At 57.3% G+C, this 15,830-nt stretch overlaps 1 protein-coding gene across 1 annotated transcript in view; it reads left to right on the top strand.

Annotated features, from left to right (window-relative positions):
* Positions 1 to 15,830, top strand: part of SHANK3 (SH3 and multiple ankyrin repeat domains 3) — a 392,105-nt gene that overhangs the window by 324,401 nt on the left and 51,874 nt on the right. Inside the window, exon 19 of the mRNA XM_042793413.1 lies at positions 11,539 to 11,674. Within this exon, the coding sequence (XP_042649347.1) occupies positions 11,539 to 11,674 (136 nt within the window). The remainder of the gene's footprint in view (positions 1 to 11,538; positions 11,675 to 15,830) is intronic.

Below are 15,830 nucleotides of genomic sequence, written 5' to 3'. Positions count from 1 at the left end.
GAGCTGTTGAGCGAGGGCGCGCGTGGGTAAGTGAATTGAAGGAGAAAGGCAGGTGACTGCTCAGGACTGGACGTTCCTAGAAACTGAGCAGCCAGCGCACAGTCGCAACGTCTTCTGGGCTCCTTCACTCAGAACTGAAAGGTGTGGCGGAACTATAGGAGTAGGTGGGCTTTCCCCTTCGGTTTTGCCACTTGGCGGGGTTACCACAAAGGACACGGGCACCAAGCTAAAGAAATAGGCTTAGTTTACTTCAGTTATAAGCAGCAGAAAGAATAAGCAAGGTAACGCACCTAGTCATTGCTACATAAAGCTGGCTATAGTGATTCAGAAAGATCCATCACCAGTTGCCCTCCTACTTTACCACCACCCTGACCCGTGCACCAGCTGGGGAGCCCCGTCCCAGCGAAGGGTCGCAGAGCCTGTCCCAGAAATGGGAAGTCCCACGCAGGGCGTCCGCTCGTAGGGGAGGTCTGCGTCTGTGCTGGGAGGGGGCCCGGCTTTTGTACAGTTTAACAAACAAGTCTAAATAAAATGCAGGGGAGATACCTGGTAGATTGACGTGCCTCACTCAGGCATGTCTGGATCTGGCCAGGATCTGGGCATGTCTGAGGAGTTTCTGTTTTTCTTTACATTTGGGATTTATAGTGACTTCCTGTTGTGTACTTATACTTTTCAGGGGTTGTTCCCAGGGTTGCATTTCATGCTGATAAGATGCTGGTTGCTTCGTGCTGATGAGACGCTGGTTGCTGGTCGGGGGCTTCACTCAGAAGTCAACTTTGGTTTGAGGCCCATTGTTTGGGCCCTTTTTGTTTCACCTTCATACTGCATTCAGATAGCCTGGGCCAACGAGTCCTGCAGACCCTGCTAAGGCAAAAGTGTCTGTGCTCGAGTCCTGGGGTGCATACTCCCCCAGAGTTCAGAAGCACTTCTGGGCAGTGCGTCTTAAAGGTGCTCTACTTACTGGTAGGTAAGGGGCAGGGGAAGAGGATGTGACTGTTCCAGTGTCATGTAGCCGGGTGAAAGGCAGCAGCACGAAATGTGGCGTTTCTTGAGGGAAGGTTTCACACCGCAGGGCTGTAGGTGGTCATGCGGAGCCCAGCAGTGGGCATTATTGAGGCACCTTTGAACAAAGTGCAGTTTGAACCTGGTAGCTGCTGCAGAGGGAGCCCAGGCAGCTGCCTCTCCATGCCCAGCACCAGAACAAAGCACAGTTGCACAGTTAGTGCTTGCCTGCTCACTGGAGCCAGTGGGACAGCACCAGGCTGTGGCAGTGCCACAGTTTACCACGAGATCAGACCTATCAGGGCACGGGGTTTTGAAAATCCTACCTTGTCTGACCAGGATTCAGGAACACAGGCTGTAGTGTCCAGCCTTGTGTCTTCCTCTGAGCCTGGCAGGCTTTAGATGCTTGGTTTCTTCCCCTGGGGAGCCTGTAAGTGGTGAGAGGCAGCAGCCTGTGCGCGTGCACTCCATTTTACACGTACGCTGCGCACGGGCGCAGGTGCACACGGGACTTACGGACCTTACATGCAAGTATGGCTATAGGATGTTTTCTGTATTTAGGTCTGCATCCTATAGTCGTACAAAAGCATTGTTAGAAGGAGCTGCAGTTAGCAGTGGAGTGCCGGGACGGTGGGGTGCGCAGGGCAGCGAGGAGGCTCCGGGGCGGCGCTGGTGCTGAGGACACCCCACAGCCGCCTTTCCTCGCGGGTGAGGAGGAAACCTGCTGTGCCAGAGGTCGGATCAACAGGAGCCTCTCCTGAAGGTCTCTTCTGCTTCTAGGGCAATACTGTTGCTGTGAGGTAATGCAATCTTGCATTAATTTCATTTGACAGATTAAAAAAAAGGAATTGATAGCTCCAATCAAAATGTGCAGGTGTGGCAGCAGGTCTGATGGCCGTGCTCTGTGCTCATGTGCAGAGCACTCAGCAACCTGTGAGCGTCTCCTGGGGAGGAGAGAGTGCATTTTTCTGAACCTCAGGAGTCTCTGATATTGGGGAACATAAATTTTACATAATTAACAAAAACTAAGGGTTATTTGAGGACACACTGCTAAATGCAGTCCAAAAATCAGGGGAAAAAAATCTGCTGGGCAAGACATCAACCACTTCAGTGAGATAAGAAGGAGCAGTTAAATATTACTTACAGACACATGCATCCCCTTTTTACTGGAAAGGTTAGCAAGTAAAGGAGAAGGAAGTGCGGTTAATTTGAGCTGAAGTGTGTAGGAGGTTGATAAGGAGAGCCAAAGGAAATATCAAAGGCCAATATGTAAAGATAATAAGAAATTTTAGAGCATTAGAAGGAAAAAAAAATAAGTCTGGTAGAGATCCATTTCTATATGTAAATGATAAAATTGTATATTCTGGTGCAAAAAAAAAAAAAAAAAAAGGCAGAAATGTTCTGCTCTGAGTTTGGAACAAATCAGGAGGATGTATCTATCCATATGATGTGCTTGGAACAGAAAGTTTCCCAGCTGTAACCAAGGAGAAAGTGAGATAGTATTTGCTAAAAATAAATATACTCAAATTAACAGGCTTGAATAACATATACCCAAGTGTCTAAAAGAGCCTAGCTGAGGAGTTGTCTGAACCACTGATGTTAATACCTCAAAATCTTGCTAATCTATGAAATTTCGAAGAGTTGGTAGAGGGCTGTTGCTATTCCAATATTCTGAGGGTATAAAATAGGTGATTCAGAAGACTATAGCTTGTTTATTTCAGCGTCAATGCTGGGCAAAATAATGAAGCAATTAATTTGGAGCACAATCAGCAAAGAATTAGAGAATGAAAGTATAATATCATATAGTGTGGGTCCACGGAAGGTGGCAACAAACCTGCTGTCTTTTCTCAAAATCATCCTAGGACTGGTGAAAGTGAGGGCTGTGTTTACATAGTACATCCTGACCTCCTTAATAGCCGTGTGACTGGTGTATAAATAAACTTACAGTGAATGGAATTAACAGGCGGACGTGGCTTAGAAGCAGCACTGCGAAGTCACGCAGGGGCCCATTTCAGAAAGTATCTGCTCAGGGGAAGGTGCCAGCACGGGGGGCAGCACCAGCAAGGCCTCTTCCCATTTTTCGGTCCCTGCAGCTCAATGTGACAAAAAGTCACAAAAACAGTGACAAAAGCCCGTGTTTGTACAGGCTGCAGGCGTCACAAACGGGGGATAGCTGACGATAAAGTAGCTGCTGCAGGATGAGCTGGCTCTCCTGCTGAAGCAGCCATGTTCCAGCAGCCTGTGCAAGGCGACATGTCTGCAAGCAAAGAATGTAGGTTACAGGGTATGAAATTACTCTGGGAAAATGTAATTCAGCAGAGGACATGGGTTTCTCCGAGATAATTGTGTTATCGCTAGTTGATTGCGTAGGATGTGGCAGAGATATTTCGTACATGTGAAGGACAAACTTCGAGAGTTATGTGAACTTGCCTATTCTGGTTGCAGCTTTGGAAGATCACTGAAACATCACTTTGTGCAAGTCAGACATTCACACCACAGGATAAATCTGACGTTACTGAGTGGAATTCTAAAAGGCCCTCGGAGTGATTCACAAGCTGGAAAAGGGTTTGAGGCTTAAGGAGTCCGTCTTGCTCAGCGTGCTAAGGAGGGCTGATGAGGGCTACAGCTCTGGTGTGTGGGTCTTGGATTCCATCGCCTGGCTTGGAGGGAGACAGCTCGATGCAGATCTCAGTGCAGGTGCAGAGATCCCCTGGGTAACCACAGTCGTGGGTTTTAGTGCAACCCCATTTCAAAGCATTTCCGCGCCAGTACGTCCCATGCCCAGAGGATGCGATCGGCTGGGAGAGGTGGGCAGGACAGCTGAGGGCTCAGGCCCTCGGAAGGAGCACCGCAGGGTCTGGATAAACTTGCAGCCTTTCTCCAGTTTGAGCGCTCTGAGCTGCTGAAAGGGTGACGTTGGCAATCGGAAATCCAGAGAGCTCGTACGGGTTTGCTCCTGTCGGTGAAGCTTTACCCCCACCCCCGAGTCCTGCCCAGCGGCCTGTGCACGTTCTGGCTGAGGGGCCCGTTGCTCTCCGGTGGGTGGCCGTAACGGAGCTCTGGAGCGGAACGCCCCTCGGGCAGGCTTCAGCGCTTGTGTTGCTTTAGGTAACTGCCTACCCCTGGGAACGGGCGTGATTCAGGTGATTCGCTGCCAGGGCAGAGGCTTCTCACACGCAGACAGAGGCCGCGCAGTGACGGTGCGGGCAGGTGCCACGTAACGCCCGTTCTTTCAGTGTTTCCTCAGAACTCGGCCCTTCTAGTTTTCTGATAATACTGTGCATCTCTCAAAGCTGCTTCTGACTGGTTTACATCATTTGGGTAATGAAGTGTCCAGAGTGGACCACAGCATGCTTGCTGAAGCTGCAGGGATAGTACTTCTATCCTTCTTCAACAATGAAACGCTGCACTGTCATAGCTTTGGATACCGGTTGCCATTAAAGGATTCCTTCCTTACACGGGGACAGAGTTTTCTGTCCTCTTTTTCCCCCAGTCTTTCAGCTGGGAACATTTGGTTTGTCCCAGCACTGCTGGCACCATGCTGGGGACTGCATGGATGTACCATTCATCTCCACATAGGTGACATCTCCTTGAGGAGGAGGTTTTCTCATCCTTGAGAACAGCCAGCTGTGCTGAACCCAGCTCACGGTCCAGCTGCCTTCAGATACTCCACACATGGCAGGTTGAGTGTTTCACTCACTTGAAGTTACTTGACATCACAGGGAACTTTGATTTATCAGTGGTACAGCAATGTACTTAGAAGCAAATATCAACGACACTTAGGAGAGTGTAGCAGCTGCAACGTGCAGCTGAAGCACCATACAGATGTGGTTCTCATTGCCAGCCTCTATAATCTGCTCGCTGTCACGACATTGACCGTCCCCCATCCCCTTGGAGGCATAGGTGGGTTGACACCAGCTCGAGCACGTCGCTGCCTTTGAGTTCGTTCTGTTTGTTGTTCTGTTTTTACATTCTCTGCCGGGCTAATCCAGCTATACAGTCCTCCTCCCCCGTTCTGGACTTGCTAACTCAGGAGGGTTTTGCGCTCCTCCCGGTAACTGCAGGCTGAAGCTACAGAGCTGGTTGGCACACGCAGCGGGTACAGCCAGCCCGTCCGCTCCCCTGACACGGGTGGGCGATCCACGCGGCTGCTGTAGCTGGTTGAGCTAAAGCAAGGCTGCCCTCCCGTCCCCTGGGCGTGGGGATCGGTTCAGCGTCCGTTGCAGCAGCTCTGGTCGGTCACTCCCTACGTGTTTCCCTGCGATCCAGGAGCACGTAGCCCACCCCTGTCTCTCCTGAGCTGCTGCTTCTGTAGGGGTTCGTCGGTCAGTCGCAAGGGGGGAAGTATTGCTGCTGTTACTCAAGTCACGTAAGAGCTCGTCTGGAGTAATATCCACCGCCCTAGAAATCTGTGTTCAAGGAAGATGAGTTCGGGCTGGAACAGGAGCACAGAAAAGCTACTGAGATGATCAGGAGAAGGAGGACTTTATCTGCTGTGAGAGAGTACTAGAGCTTCATATGCACTAGCTGGGGGGGATCAGACTGAACGTATGAAATGTCCCACTGGGCCAGACTGATGGCCCATTAGCCCAATTCCCTGTCTCAGACAGTGGCATTAATTAAGGAGATCGCACGTGCCTGGCCATTTTGGACAGTCCATTCCCCTTGTGCCTCCCACACCCGGTGTCACTGCACTGGGTACATCAGCAGGAATGGCCCTGCTCAGTCCCATCAGTATCAGTACAATGACCTGCCCTCCAGGAATTCATCTGATCTCTCTCTGAATCTGCCAGTACTGTCCACCTCCACGGCCTCCCGTGGCAGCCAGCTCCACAAGACCACTGCCAGCTGCATAAAGAAGTCTTGCTGCTTCCTGGTTTTGTCCGATCTGCCACTAGTCCCACTGAGAGCCCTCTCCTTCTAATGCTGCAGGGTTGGGTGAACAGCCCTCCTGCCTTCACTGTATCCACTGCTTTGGGGAGCTTTGGGAGCCTTGGCCATGCATCTCCCTGAGCCTTCTCTTCTGAAGACTGGAGAGTCCCAGTCTTCTCACTCTGTCTTCATAGGGCAGCTGCTCCATCCCCTTGGCCATTTTCATTGCCCTTCTCTGGACCTTCCCGCGTTCCACGGCTTCCCCCTGGAGATGCTGAACCAGACCTGCACACCGCACCGCAGCCGTGCACGTGCAGGACCAGCACAGCCCCAGAGGACATTGCCCACCTTGCTTTCCACCTCTTCCCTCGCGTATTTGTGAGCTTTCTTGGCTGCTGTTGTGCACAGAGCCCCTGATTTTGAGAGCTGTCGTTCTCAGCTCCAAGACCTATCTGGAGCTGTACCCACCAGGTCCATGCTCCGCCTCGTGCAGCATGTTCCGATGGCCCTTCCCCAGAAGCGTTACTTTGCATGTGCCTACATGGTGACCCACCTGCCACCTCCTGCCCTCTCAGTTTGGGCGTCCTCCTGGAGCTCATCAGCGCCGACGCATCGCGTGGCTACTCAGAAAATAGCTGCAGCAGTTTGTAATGCCCAGACTTTGACATAGAGTCTTCCCATTTCCAGGTATGTTCTTTTCTGTTTTGTAGACACTTTCTGCGTGATTTGACTCTTGATCTGTTGCTTTCTTCCAGACCAGAAGCATATCTCCAAGAGCAGGGCATCCTCATCAGGCAGTTGTGTCCAAGAAACTGGAATTTTTCTTTAATGTTGGATCAAAACCAGTCCTGTTTCCACCACTGCCTGTCTGAGCTTTCTCATTCCAGCACCTCTGTGTGTGAGGGCCTGCAGTTGTCTGGAGCGTTTAATTCGGTGGGCAGGACTCCCAGCTGCCAGTCTTCTTGAAGATTCATCTCTGCACTTCACAGACTGGGACCAAAAAGTGTTTTCTGTGCGTGCATCTCGGGCAATTCCCCTGTGTCACTCCAACGTCACCAGACAGCCCCGGGCTGTCTGCACGACAGGGATCCTCGGTGCATGGGTCTGCTCAGAGAGATGAAACGGTTCGCTTCGTTCATTTTGCTGCCTCCTCTTTCTGTGTCTTAGTGCTTTCCTGCCTCCCGCGGGAGATGGTATTGCGCTCCTGAGAGCACGGTTCTGACGTTCCGCTGCCGCTGAAGGTGGGGGGTGGCTTGGCCGCGCTCCTCTCCCGCTTCGGCGGAGCAGCAGCCTCGCTGAGCGGCAGCCCCTGGCCCCGCGGGCGCCGTCCCCCGGGCTCGGCCCTGGCTTCACCCGGCCGCGGGTCAGCCGCCCGCACGTCCCGGGGTCGGGGCTCCCTTCCCGCGGCACAGCAGGGTCCTCACCCGCCGGGTGGCTCACTGTTGGTGGGAGCTCACCTCCGCGGATGTCCTAGACCCGGCCTGTAGGCTCTCTGACCTCAGTACGCGCAGTTTATGAGGTGCCGTAGTGCCCCAGCCCAGCTTTGAAGCTGAAAATGAACTGAAAATCTGCATGCCATCTTCCCGGTGAGCTAACCTGTTTATCAGCTGTGTTCTTCTGTTGGTATTTTGAATTTTTCAAGAGCAACTGTTGGAGAAGCTTTGCTGGGATGAGAGTTTAGCCAAAGTTGTTTGCAGCTGCAGAGTTCTGTACTTCATCTTCTTGGGTATCACCAGGAACCGGGGGTGAATCAGAAGTTCGTGTTTTTCAGAAATTGTTTTTTTTTCCAGATGTTCTTGCATAGTTCAAGCAACTGTCTGCCCAGTCTCCCCTGTGGTTAGCTTTACATTCATTCTTGACCTCCTATGTTATTTTAGATTCTTGACTGCTTTTCTTATCTGCTTTCTGCAAGATGTCATTCCTTCAGCTACAGTTTCCCGGGTTTTGAGCCCCTGCTTGGTTTTACTCCATCTTTCACAGAAAAGACCTGGCAATGTGGGACGGATACTTTGAGGTTGTCACTGAAGGACCTTTACTGTGCTGTTCCCTCCCTTTTAAACAACAGCAGAGATGTTATTTTTTTCCCATCGGCCAAATTATTCACACTGAGACTCCAGTGACCAAGCTTTCCTTTGCAGACTTTGTAACCTGGCCTGTTTCTGGCCAGTTCAGTTCTGGCTTTGGGCTGACGTGCGTCTGGCCAAGGGTGTTTCTGGGAGTCACAGGGGCGAGTCGGTGGTCCCGGGGCGCTGAGCGGGCAGTGGCATGTGCTCCTTGCCTGCCGTGGCTGGCCCTCACCGGGCTTTGTAAAGCCGGTGTTGATCTTCCCGTGGCTGGCTTCTTGTGCTCCAGACAAGCAGGGGGTGCCCAGCCGTGGACGGAGTTGCACGATACGGGTCAAGTTGACGTCTTAGGGCTCGTGTCGTTGTCCGTCTGTGGGCGCGTTTGAAACACGCTGGGTGAAAAGCCGTCTGACCGTGTTGGTACCGTGTCCTCGCCCCCGATCTCACCAAGCTGCCAACAGCTGAAACTCGGCGTTCTCCGTCTGTCACTTGTCTGTCAGCAAAAGCATCCGGGTCTGCCCGAACAGCGGCAGGACGCGGAGCCGGGGCAGTGGGTGCCGTGGCATTGGGTGCTGTGGCATTGGGTGCTGCCGGGCATTGGGTGCTGCCGGGCGGTGGGTGCCGTGGCATTGGGTGCTGTGGCATTGGGTGCTGCCGGGCGGTGGGTGCCGTGGCATTGGGTGCTGCTGGGCGGTGGGTGCTGCCGGGCGGTGGGTGCTGCCGGGTGGTGGGTGCTGCCGGGTGGTGGGTGCTGCCGGGCATTGGGTGCTGCCGGGCATTGGGTGCTGCTGGGCGGTGGGTGCTGTGGCATTGGGTGCTGCCGGGCGGTGGGTGCTGCCGGGCAGTGGGTGCTGCCGGGCAGTGGGTGCCGTGGCATTGGGTGCTGCTGGGCGGTGGGTGCTGTGGCATTGGGTGCTGCCGGGCGGTGGGTGCTGCCGGGCGGTGGGTGCCGTGGCATTGGGTGCTGCCGGGCGGTGGGTGCTGCCGGGCGGTGGGTGCTGCCGGGTGGTGGGTGCTGCCGGGCAGTGGGTGCTGCCGGGCGGTGGGTGCCGTGGCATTGGGTGCTGCCGGGCGGTGGGTGCTGCCGGGCATTGGGTGCTGCCGGGGCAGTGGGTGCTGCCGGGCGGTGGGTGCCGTGGCATTGGGTGCTGCCGGGCGGTGGGTGCCGTGGCATTGGGTGCTGCCGGGCATTGGGTGCTGCCGGGCAGTGGGTGCTGCCGGGCGGTGGGTGCCGTGGCATTGGGTGCTGCCGGGCGGTGGGTGCTGCCGGGCATTGGGTGCTGCCGGGCGGTGGGTGCTGCTGGGCGGTGGGTGCCGTGGCATTGGGTGCTGTGGCATTGGGTGCTGCTGGGCGGTGGGTGCCGTGGCATTGGGTGCTGCTGGGCGGTGGGTGCTGCCGGGCGGTGGGTGCCGTGGCATTGGGTGCTGCCGGGCATTGGGTGCTGCCGGGTGGTGGGTGCTGTGGCATTGGGTGCTGCCGGGCGGTGGGTGCCGTGGCATTGGGTGCTGCCAGGCGGTGGGTGCTGTGGCACTGGGTGCTGCCGGGCGGTGGGTGCCGCAGCAGTGGGTGCGCTCCCGGGAACCCCGTGCCCTGGCTTCTGCCGCCAGCCTGGAGCAGAGGGAGAAGGTCTTGCCTTTCCATCCCGAGGGTCAAAACCTCCCACTCCTGCTTCTCTGCATTCGAGTACCCGAAGAACTCTGAACTGCTGCCCATTTGGGTGGACAAGGTTGGATGATTAAAAATGAAACAGAAAGCACAGGCATGTTCTGTCAGTATTCCTGTTCTTTATTTGGAAGGGAGCAGGGTGATGTGCATGTATCACATGCAGATGATGAAACGCTTTCCGAGCCATTAGTAACTGAAGCTGTAAGCATCTTCCAGGTGGTAATTTTTCAGTATTTGCATTTTGTAATTGTATGATGCTGGGGCAGTGCCAGGAGAGTGGCAGAGCGCTGGTGTTTGGAAGGGGCAAAGGCATAATCCAGTTAATTATAAACCTTTGAGTCTGATGGCAGTTGCTGGCAAAAAATAAACAACCCTATCCTGTAGGCAGCTGATAAAGAGTTAAAGAGTGGAATATAATTGCCAGCAGAAAACCTTACGGAAGAAATTTCATTTCGTTCTTTGAGGTGCCAGATGCCTTTGATAAAGGCAACCGTTTAGATGTACTAGATTTTGTTTCCCACTCTGGAACATCCCCACTAAAGCCCGCGGGTACCCACCAGAACGAACCTGAAGCCACGGCTGATAGCAGATGTGCAGGGGAGCCGGGGGCCGCGGTGCTGGGGCTGTGCCACGCCGCCCCGCGCTCTGCCGCGCCGAGGAGCTTTGAAAAACCAAAGGGTTTGCAAAGAAAAACTGCTGAAGTGGCTTAGGATCAGGAGAAAATGCGGGATACCCGTGCTCCAGGACTCAATCCATTCCATCCAGTTCATCCAAAAAAAAGATTAAGAGGTGATTTATCTAGAGTAGGCCGGGTAGCCTCATCGAAATCAAATTTTCTGAAGAAAACGTGTTTTCATGCAAATTGAATAATTATTGAATCAGTTCTAATCAAAATTGAATCAGCTGAATAATTCAGTATTTGAAATAAAAGTATTATTTCAGAAACTTTGCATCTTAGAAAATGTTAATGTGCCATTTCGGAATTTAGTTCAACCTCTTTTTTCATTTTTACATTTTCTACAGTTTTTCATAGAAAACAGCACTACGGCTCACGTATTACAAATGTTATGGCCTACATACTCTTCATTATTTAAACAACAGTTCAGTCTACCCGAAAGACGAACCACCTCCAACTAGAGTTGAAACACATAAAACCCAATCATTCTTGAAACGCCAAAGTTTCTGGCACCCAGGGAAATTCTGCGTTTCGGTCTGTTGTACTTGTGGCGCCGGGACGATGCCGGTAGCGAGGGAGGTGGGGCTGTGCGTGAGGAAGGGCAGCACAAGAGCCTGTGGCTGAAAACTGATTTCTTAATGTAGGAACAGGGTTTTGTTATTTTTTTAAGTGGTGAGAATTACTGAACATTTGGAGCAAACCTGCAGAGAAAATCTGAGACCTGACGCCGGTGGCATGCAGCAGCGTAGCTGTGATGCTTCTGGTCTTGAACCGAGGGTGATGAAATTAATAAACCTAAATCCTGTCATTACCTGTCTTTTGAGTGTTCCGCTTCTGGAGATGTAAATATTAACGTAAATATTAGCATAAGTGCTTCCATGTTTATTGCCCATAGATAATCAGATCAGTGTCTCCATCCGCACAGCACGGCCAAACGCTGCGACAGAACTAGGAAATGCCCAATTTTCAGTGATCTCAGTAGGATGGGGGAGGTCCAGCTCTTGCCACTGCTTTTGCAGGCGGTGCGCAGGCGCTGGTGTGCGCTGCTTTGCGCCGGCCTGCTGCAGCTTCCCCGGCTTCTCCAGAAGGTTGCGGTCACTGGTGGGTGCCATCCCACAGGGACAGCTTAAATGGGAAAATGTGCCAGGCTGTAAACACAGACGCAGAGGTGCAAGATCATCTGGGTTTGTGGCTTGACCCCCGTCGGTCTTGCCCTTGTGACCGCCAGCCTTAACCCCCCCTCTTTGTCTGTGCCCTAGGTGAACGGTGTCAACGTGGTGAAGGTGGGGCACAAGCAGGTGGTCTCCTTGATCCGGCAAGGGGGGAACCACCTGGTGATGAAGGTTGTTTCCGTCAGCCGCAAGCCAGAATCGGAAGAAGTTGTTCGGAAGAAGGGTAGGTGTGGAGTCTCCTGGTTCTCCGGGCGGGGGTTGTGTCACCTACGTGTGAGCGGGCGTGCGGAAGCCCGCGGCTCTGCCGGGAGGAGCCTGGCGTGGGTGGTCGGCTGTGAGGCTGGTGAGGAAGGAGGGCACCCCGAGGGGAAGGCCGGTCCGTCCCGGCACAGAAACCCCTGCACGGGCAGCGCGGACGTGCCGGCACCCGCGGGTGGGAGCAGCGCAGAGGGGACGGGGACGGTGGCCGGGCTGCGGGACGGCGGGAGCTGGGTGTGCTCCCCGAGGCTGCTCCCCGGGGACAGAGCCGCTCTGGTGCCGGCAGAGCGGCACGCCGTGCCGGAGAGCGGGGGCCTCCCCAGTGCCGAGGGGGGTCGCCGTGGGGAGCTGCCCCGGCTTCGGCGCGCAGCGGGGTGGGGTGGTGGGGAACCGGCCCCGCTGCGTTTGAGTTGGGGGTGACGGAGAGCTGCCCCCGCTAAGCGTGGGGCTGTCGGGGTGCAGAAGGGGCCCTGTGGGGACGCGGCGGGGTCGGGGTGGAGGACGGTGCCCAGGGGAGTGCTGGGGGTGCCAGGGGGGAGGACAAGGCCCCGTGGCTGGGGGGTGCCAGGGTGGAGGCTGTCCGCTCCCGGGGCGTTGCTGTGGCTGGGGGCACGACCAGCGTGGGGGCTGCCAACAACGTGTGGGACTTGCCCTCAATCGGGGGGGTGGGAAGGCGGCCGTGGGGTCCCCAGAAGGGTCTGGGCCTTCGCCCCATCATCCCCAGGGCAGAGCCAAGACCCCCAGCCAGAGCAGGGGCCAGGGGGGAGTTTAGCGGTGGGGGGGTGTTGATGCTGTGATGGCCAGCGGGGCAGGGCAGCTCCCCGGGTAGGGAGCATCCAGCTGAGGAGGGCAGGGGCACATCTGGAGGGCAGCTGGATGGGAGGCAGCCAGCTGTGCAAGGGGTGGGGGGGACATCATGGCATCCAGCTGTGGAGGGCAGGGGCACACCCGAGGACAGCAGGGCAGGGAGCTCGGAAGCACATCTGGGAGCAGCCGGTGGTGGAGGGGAGCGGCACATCTGGCAGCAGCTGTCTGTGGAGGATAGGACCTCCTCCACAGGCAACCAGCTGTGGAGGGTGGGGGGCACATCTGGGAGCAGCTGGCAGCACGGCACAGGCTGTCCCTGTCCGCCCCCGCACTGGGCTGTGTGCAGGGAGACAGGCTGTGGGGCAGGGGTGTTCTCCGGGGGACAGCGAGAGTGGGGGGACAGGAGTGGGAGGGCAGGAGTGGGGAGCAGGGGGACAAGAGTGGGGGGACAGGAGTGAGGGGAGCAGGGGGACAGGAGTTGGGGGAGAGAAGCGGGGGGACAGGAGGAGGGCGCTCCCAGCACAGCACGTGGGGCGTGGGGGAGCGAGGCAGCTCTGAGAGCTGACACCAAGAGCTGCAATTACATTGTCAGGGCACAAAAGCACGAGTCGTGGGAAAGGCTCGGGAACCAGTGCTGGGAGCGTTTGGGAACCAGTGCTGGGATTGTTGGGAAACCGGTGCTGGGAGCGTTGGGGAACCGGTGCTGGGAGCGTTGGGGAACCGGTGCTGGGAGCGTTGGGGAACCGGTGCTGGGAGCGTTGGGAACCGGTGCTGGGAGCGCTGGGAACCGGTGCTGGGAGCGTTGGGGAACCGGTGCTGGGAGCGCTGGGGAACCGGTGCTGGGAGCGTTGGGAACCGGTGCTGGGAGCGTTGGGGAACCGGTGCTGGGAGCGTTGGGGAACCGGTGCTGGGAGCGCTGGGAACCGGTGCTGGGAGCATTGGGAACCGGTGCTGGGAGCGTTGGGAACCGGTGCTGGGAGCATTGGGAACCGGTGCTGGGAGCGTTGGGAACCGGTGCTGGGAGCATTGGGAACCGGTGCTGGGAGCGTTGGGGAACCGGTGCTGGGAGCGTTGGGGAACCGGTGCTGGGAGCATTGGGAACCGGTGCTGGGAGCGTTTGGGAACCGGTGCTGGGAGCGCTGGGGAACCGGTGCTGGGAGCATTGGGGAATCGGTGCTGGGAGCGCTGGGAACCGGTGCTGGGAGCGTTGGGGAACCGGTGCTGGGAGCGCTGGGGAACCGGTGCTGGGAGCATTGGGAACCGGTGCTGGGAGCGCTGGGGAACCGGTGCTGGGAGCGTTGGGGAACCGGTGCTGGGAGCGTTGGGGAACCGGTGCTGGGAGCGTTGGGAACCGGTGCTGGGAGCGCTGGGAACCGGTGCTGGGAGCGTTGGGGAACCGGTGCTGGGAGCGCTGGGGAACCGGTGCTGGGAGCGTTGGGAACCGGTGCTGGGAGCGTTGGGGAACCGGTGCTGGGAGCGTTGGGGAACCGGTGCTGGGAGCGCTGGGAACCGGTGCTGGGAGCATTGGGAACCGGTGCTGGGAGCGTTGGGAACCGGTGCTGGGAGCATTGGGAACCGGTGCTGGGAGCGTTGGGAACCGGTGCTGGGAGCATTGGGAACCGGTGCTGGGAGCGTTGGGGAACCGGTGCTGGGAGCGTTGGGGAACCGGTGCTGGGAGCATTGGGAACCGGTGCTGGGAGCGTTTGGGAACCGGTGCTGGGAGCGCTGGGGAACCGGTGCTGGGAGCATTGGGGAATCGGTGCTGGGAGCGCTGGGAACCGGTGCTGGGAGCGTTGGGGAACCGGTGCTGGGAGCGCTGGGGAACCGGTGCTGGGAGCATTGGGAACCGGTGCTGGGAGCGTTGGGGAACCGGTGCTGGAATCGCTGGGGAACCGGTGCTGGGAGCGTTGGGAACCGGTGCTGGGAGCGTTGGGGAACCGGTGCTGGGAGCGTTGGGAACCGGTGCTGGGAGCGTTGGGGAACCGGTGCTGGGAGCATTGGGGAACCGGTGCCGGGATCGCTGGGGAACCGGTGCCGGGAGCGTTGGGAACCGGTGCTGGGAGCGTTGGGGAACCGGTGCTGGGAGCGTTGGGGAACCGGTGCTGGGAGCGTTGGGAACCGGTGCTGGGAGCGTTGTGGAACCGGTGCTGGGAGCATTGGGAACCGGTGCTGGGAGCGTTGGGGAACCGGTGCTGGAATCGCTGGGGAACCGGTGCTGGGAGCGTTGGGAACCGGTGCTGGGAGCGTTGGGGAACCGGTGCTGGGAGCGTTGGGGAACCGGTGCTGGGAGCGCTGGGGAACTGGTGCTGGGAGCGTTGGGAACCGGTGCTGGGAGCGTTGGGGAACCGGTGCTGGGAGCGTTTGGAACCGGTGCTGGGAGCGTTTGGAGCGTTTGGAACCGGTGCTGGGAGCGTTTGGAACCGGTGCTGGGAGCGTTGGGGAACCGGTGCTGGGAGCATTGGGGAACCGGTGCCGGGATCGCTGGGGAACCGGTGCCGGGAGCGTTGGGAACCGGTGCTGGGAGCGTTGTGGAACCGGTGCTGGGAGCATTGGGAACCGGTGCTGGGAGCGTTGGGGAACCGGTGCTGGAATCGCTGGGGAACCGGTGCTGGGAGCGTTGGGAACCGGTGCTGGGAGCGTTGGGGAACCTGTGCTGGGAGCGTTGGGGAACCGGTGCTGGGAGCGCTGGGGAACTGGTGCTGGGAGCGTTGGGAACCGGTGCTGGGAGCGTTGGGGAACCGGTGCTGGGAGCGTTTGGAACCGGTGCTGGGAGCGTTTGGAGCGTTTGGAACCGGTGCTGGGAGCGTTTGGAACCGGTGCTGGGAGCGTTGGGGAACCGGTGCTGGGAGCGTTGTGGAACCGGTGCTGGGAGCGTTGGGAACCGGTGCTGGGAGCGTTGGGAACCGGTGCTGGGATTGTTGGGAACCGGGGCTGGGAGCGTTGGGAACCGGTGCTGGGAGCGTTGGGGAACCGGTGCTGGGAGCGTTGGGGAACCGGTGCTGGGAGCGTTGGGGAACCGGTGCTGGGAGCGTTGGGGAACCGGTGCTGGGAGCGTTGGGAACCGGTGCTGGGAGCGTTGGGAACCGGTGCTGGGAGCATTGGGAACCGGTGCTGGGAGCGTTGGGGAACCGGTGCTGGGAGCGTTGGGAACCGGTGCTGGGAGCGTTGGGGAACCGGTGCTGGGAGCGTTGGGGAACCGGTGCTGGGAGCGTTGGGAACCGGTGCTGGGAGCGTTGTGGAACCGGTGCTGGGAGCGTTGGGGAATCGGTGCTGGGAGCGTTGTGGAACCGGTGCTGGGAGCGTTGGAAACCGGT

This window comes from Tyto alba, unplaced genomic scaffold, assembly GCF_018691265.1.
Source record: "Tyto alba isolate M040663 unplaced genomic scaffold, T.alba_DEE_v4.0 Super-Scaffold_2, whole genome shotgun sequence".
NCBI lineage: Eukaryota > Metazoa > Chordata > Aves > Strigiformes > Tytonidae > Tyto > Tyto alba.
Note: the sequence above shows the minus strand (reverse complement) of the source record. Positions and strands in the feature narration are given on the sequence as shown.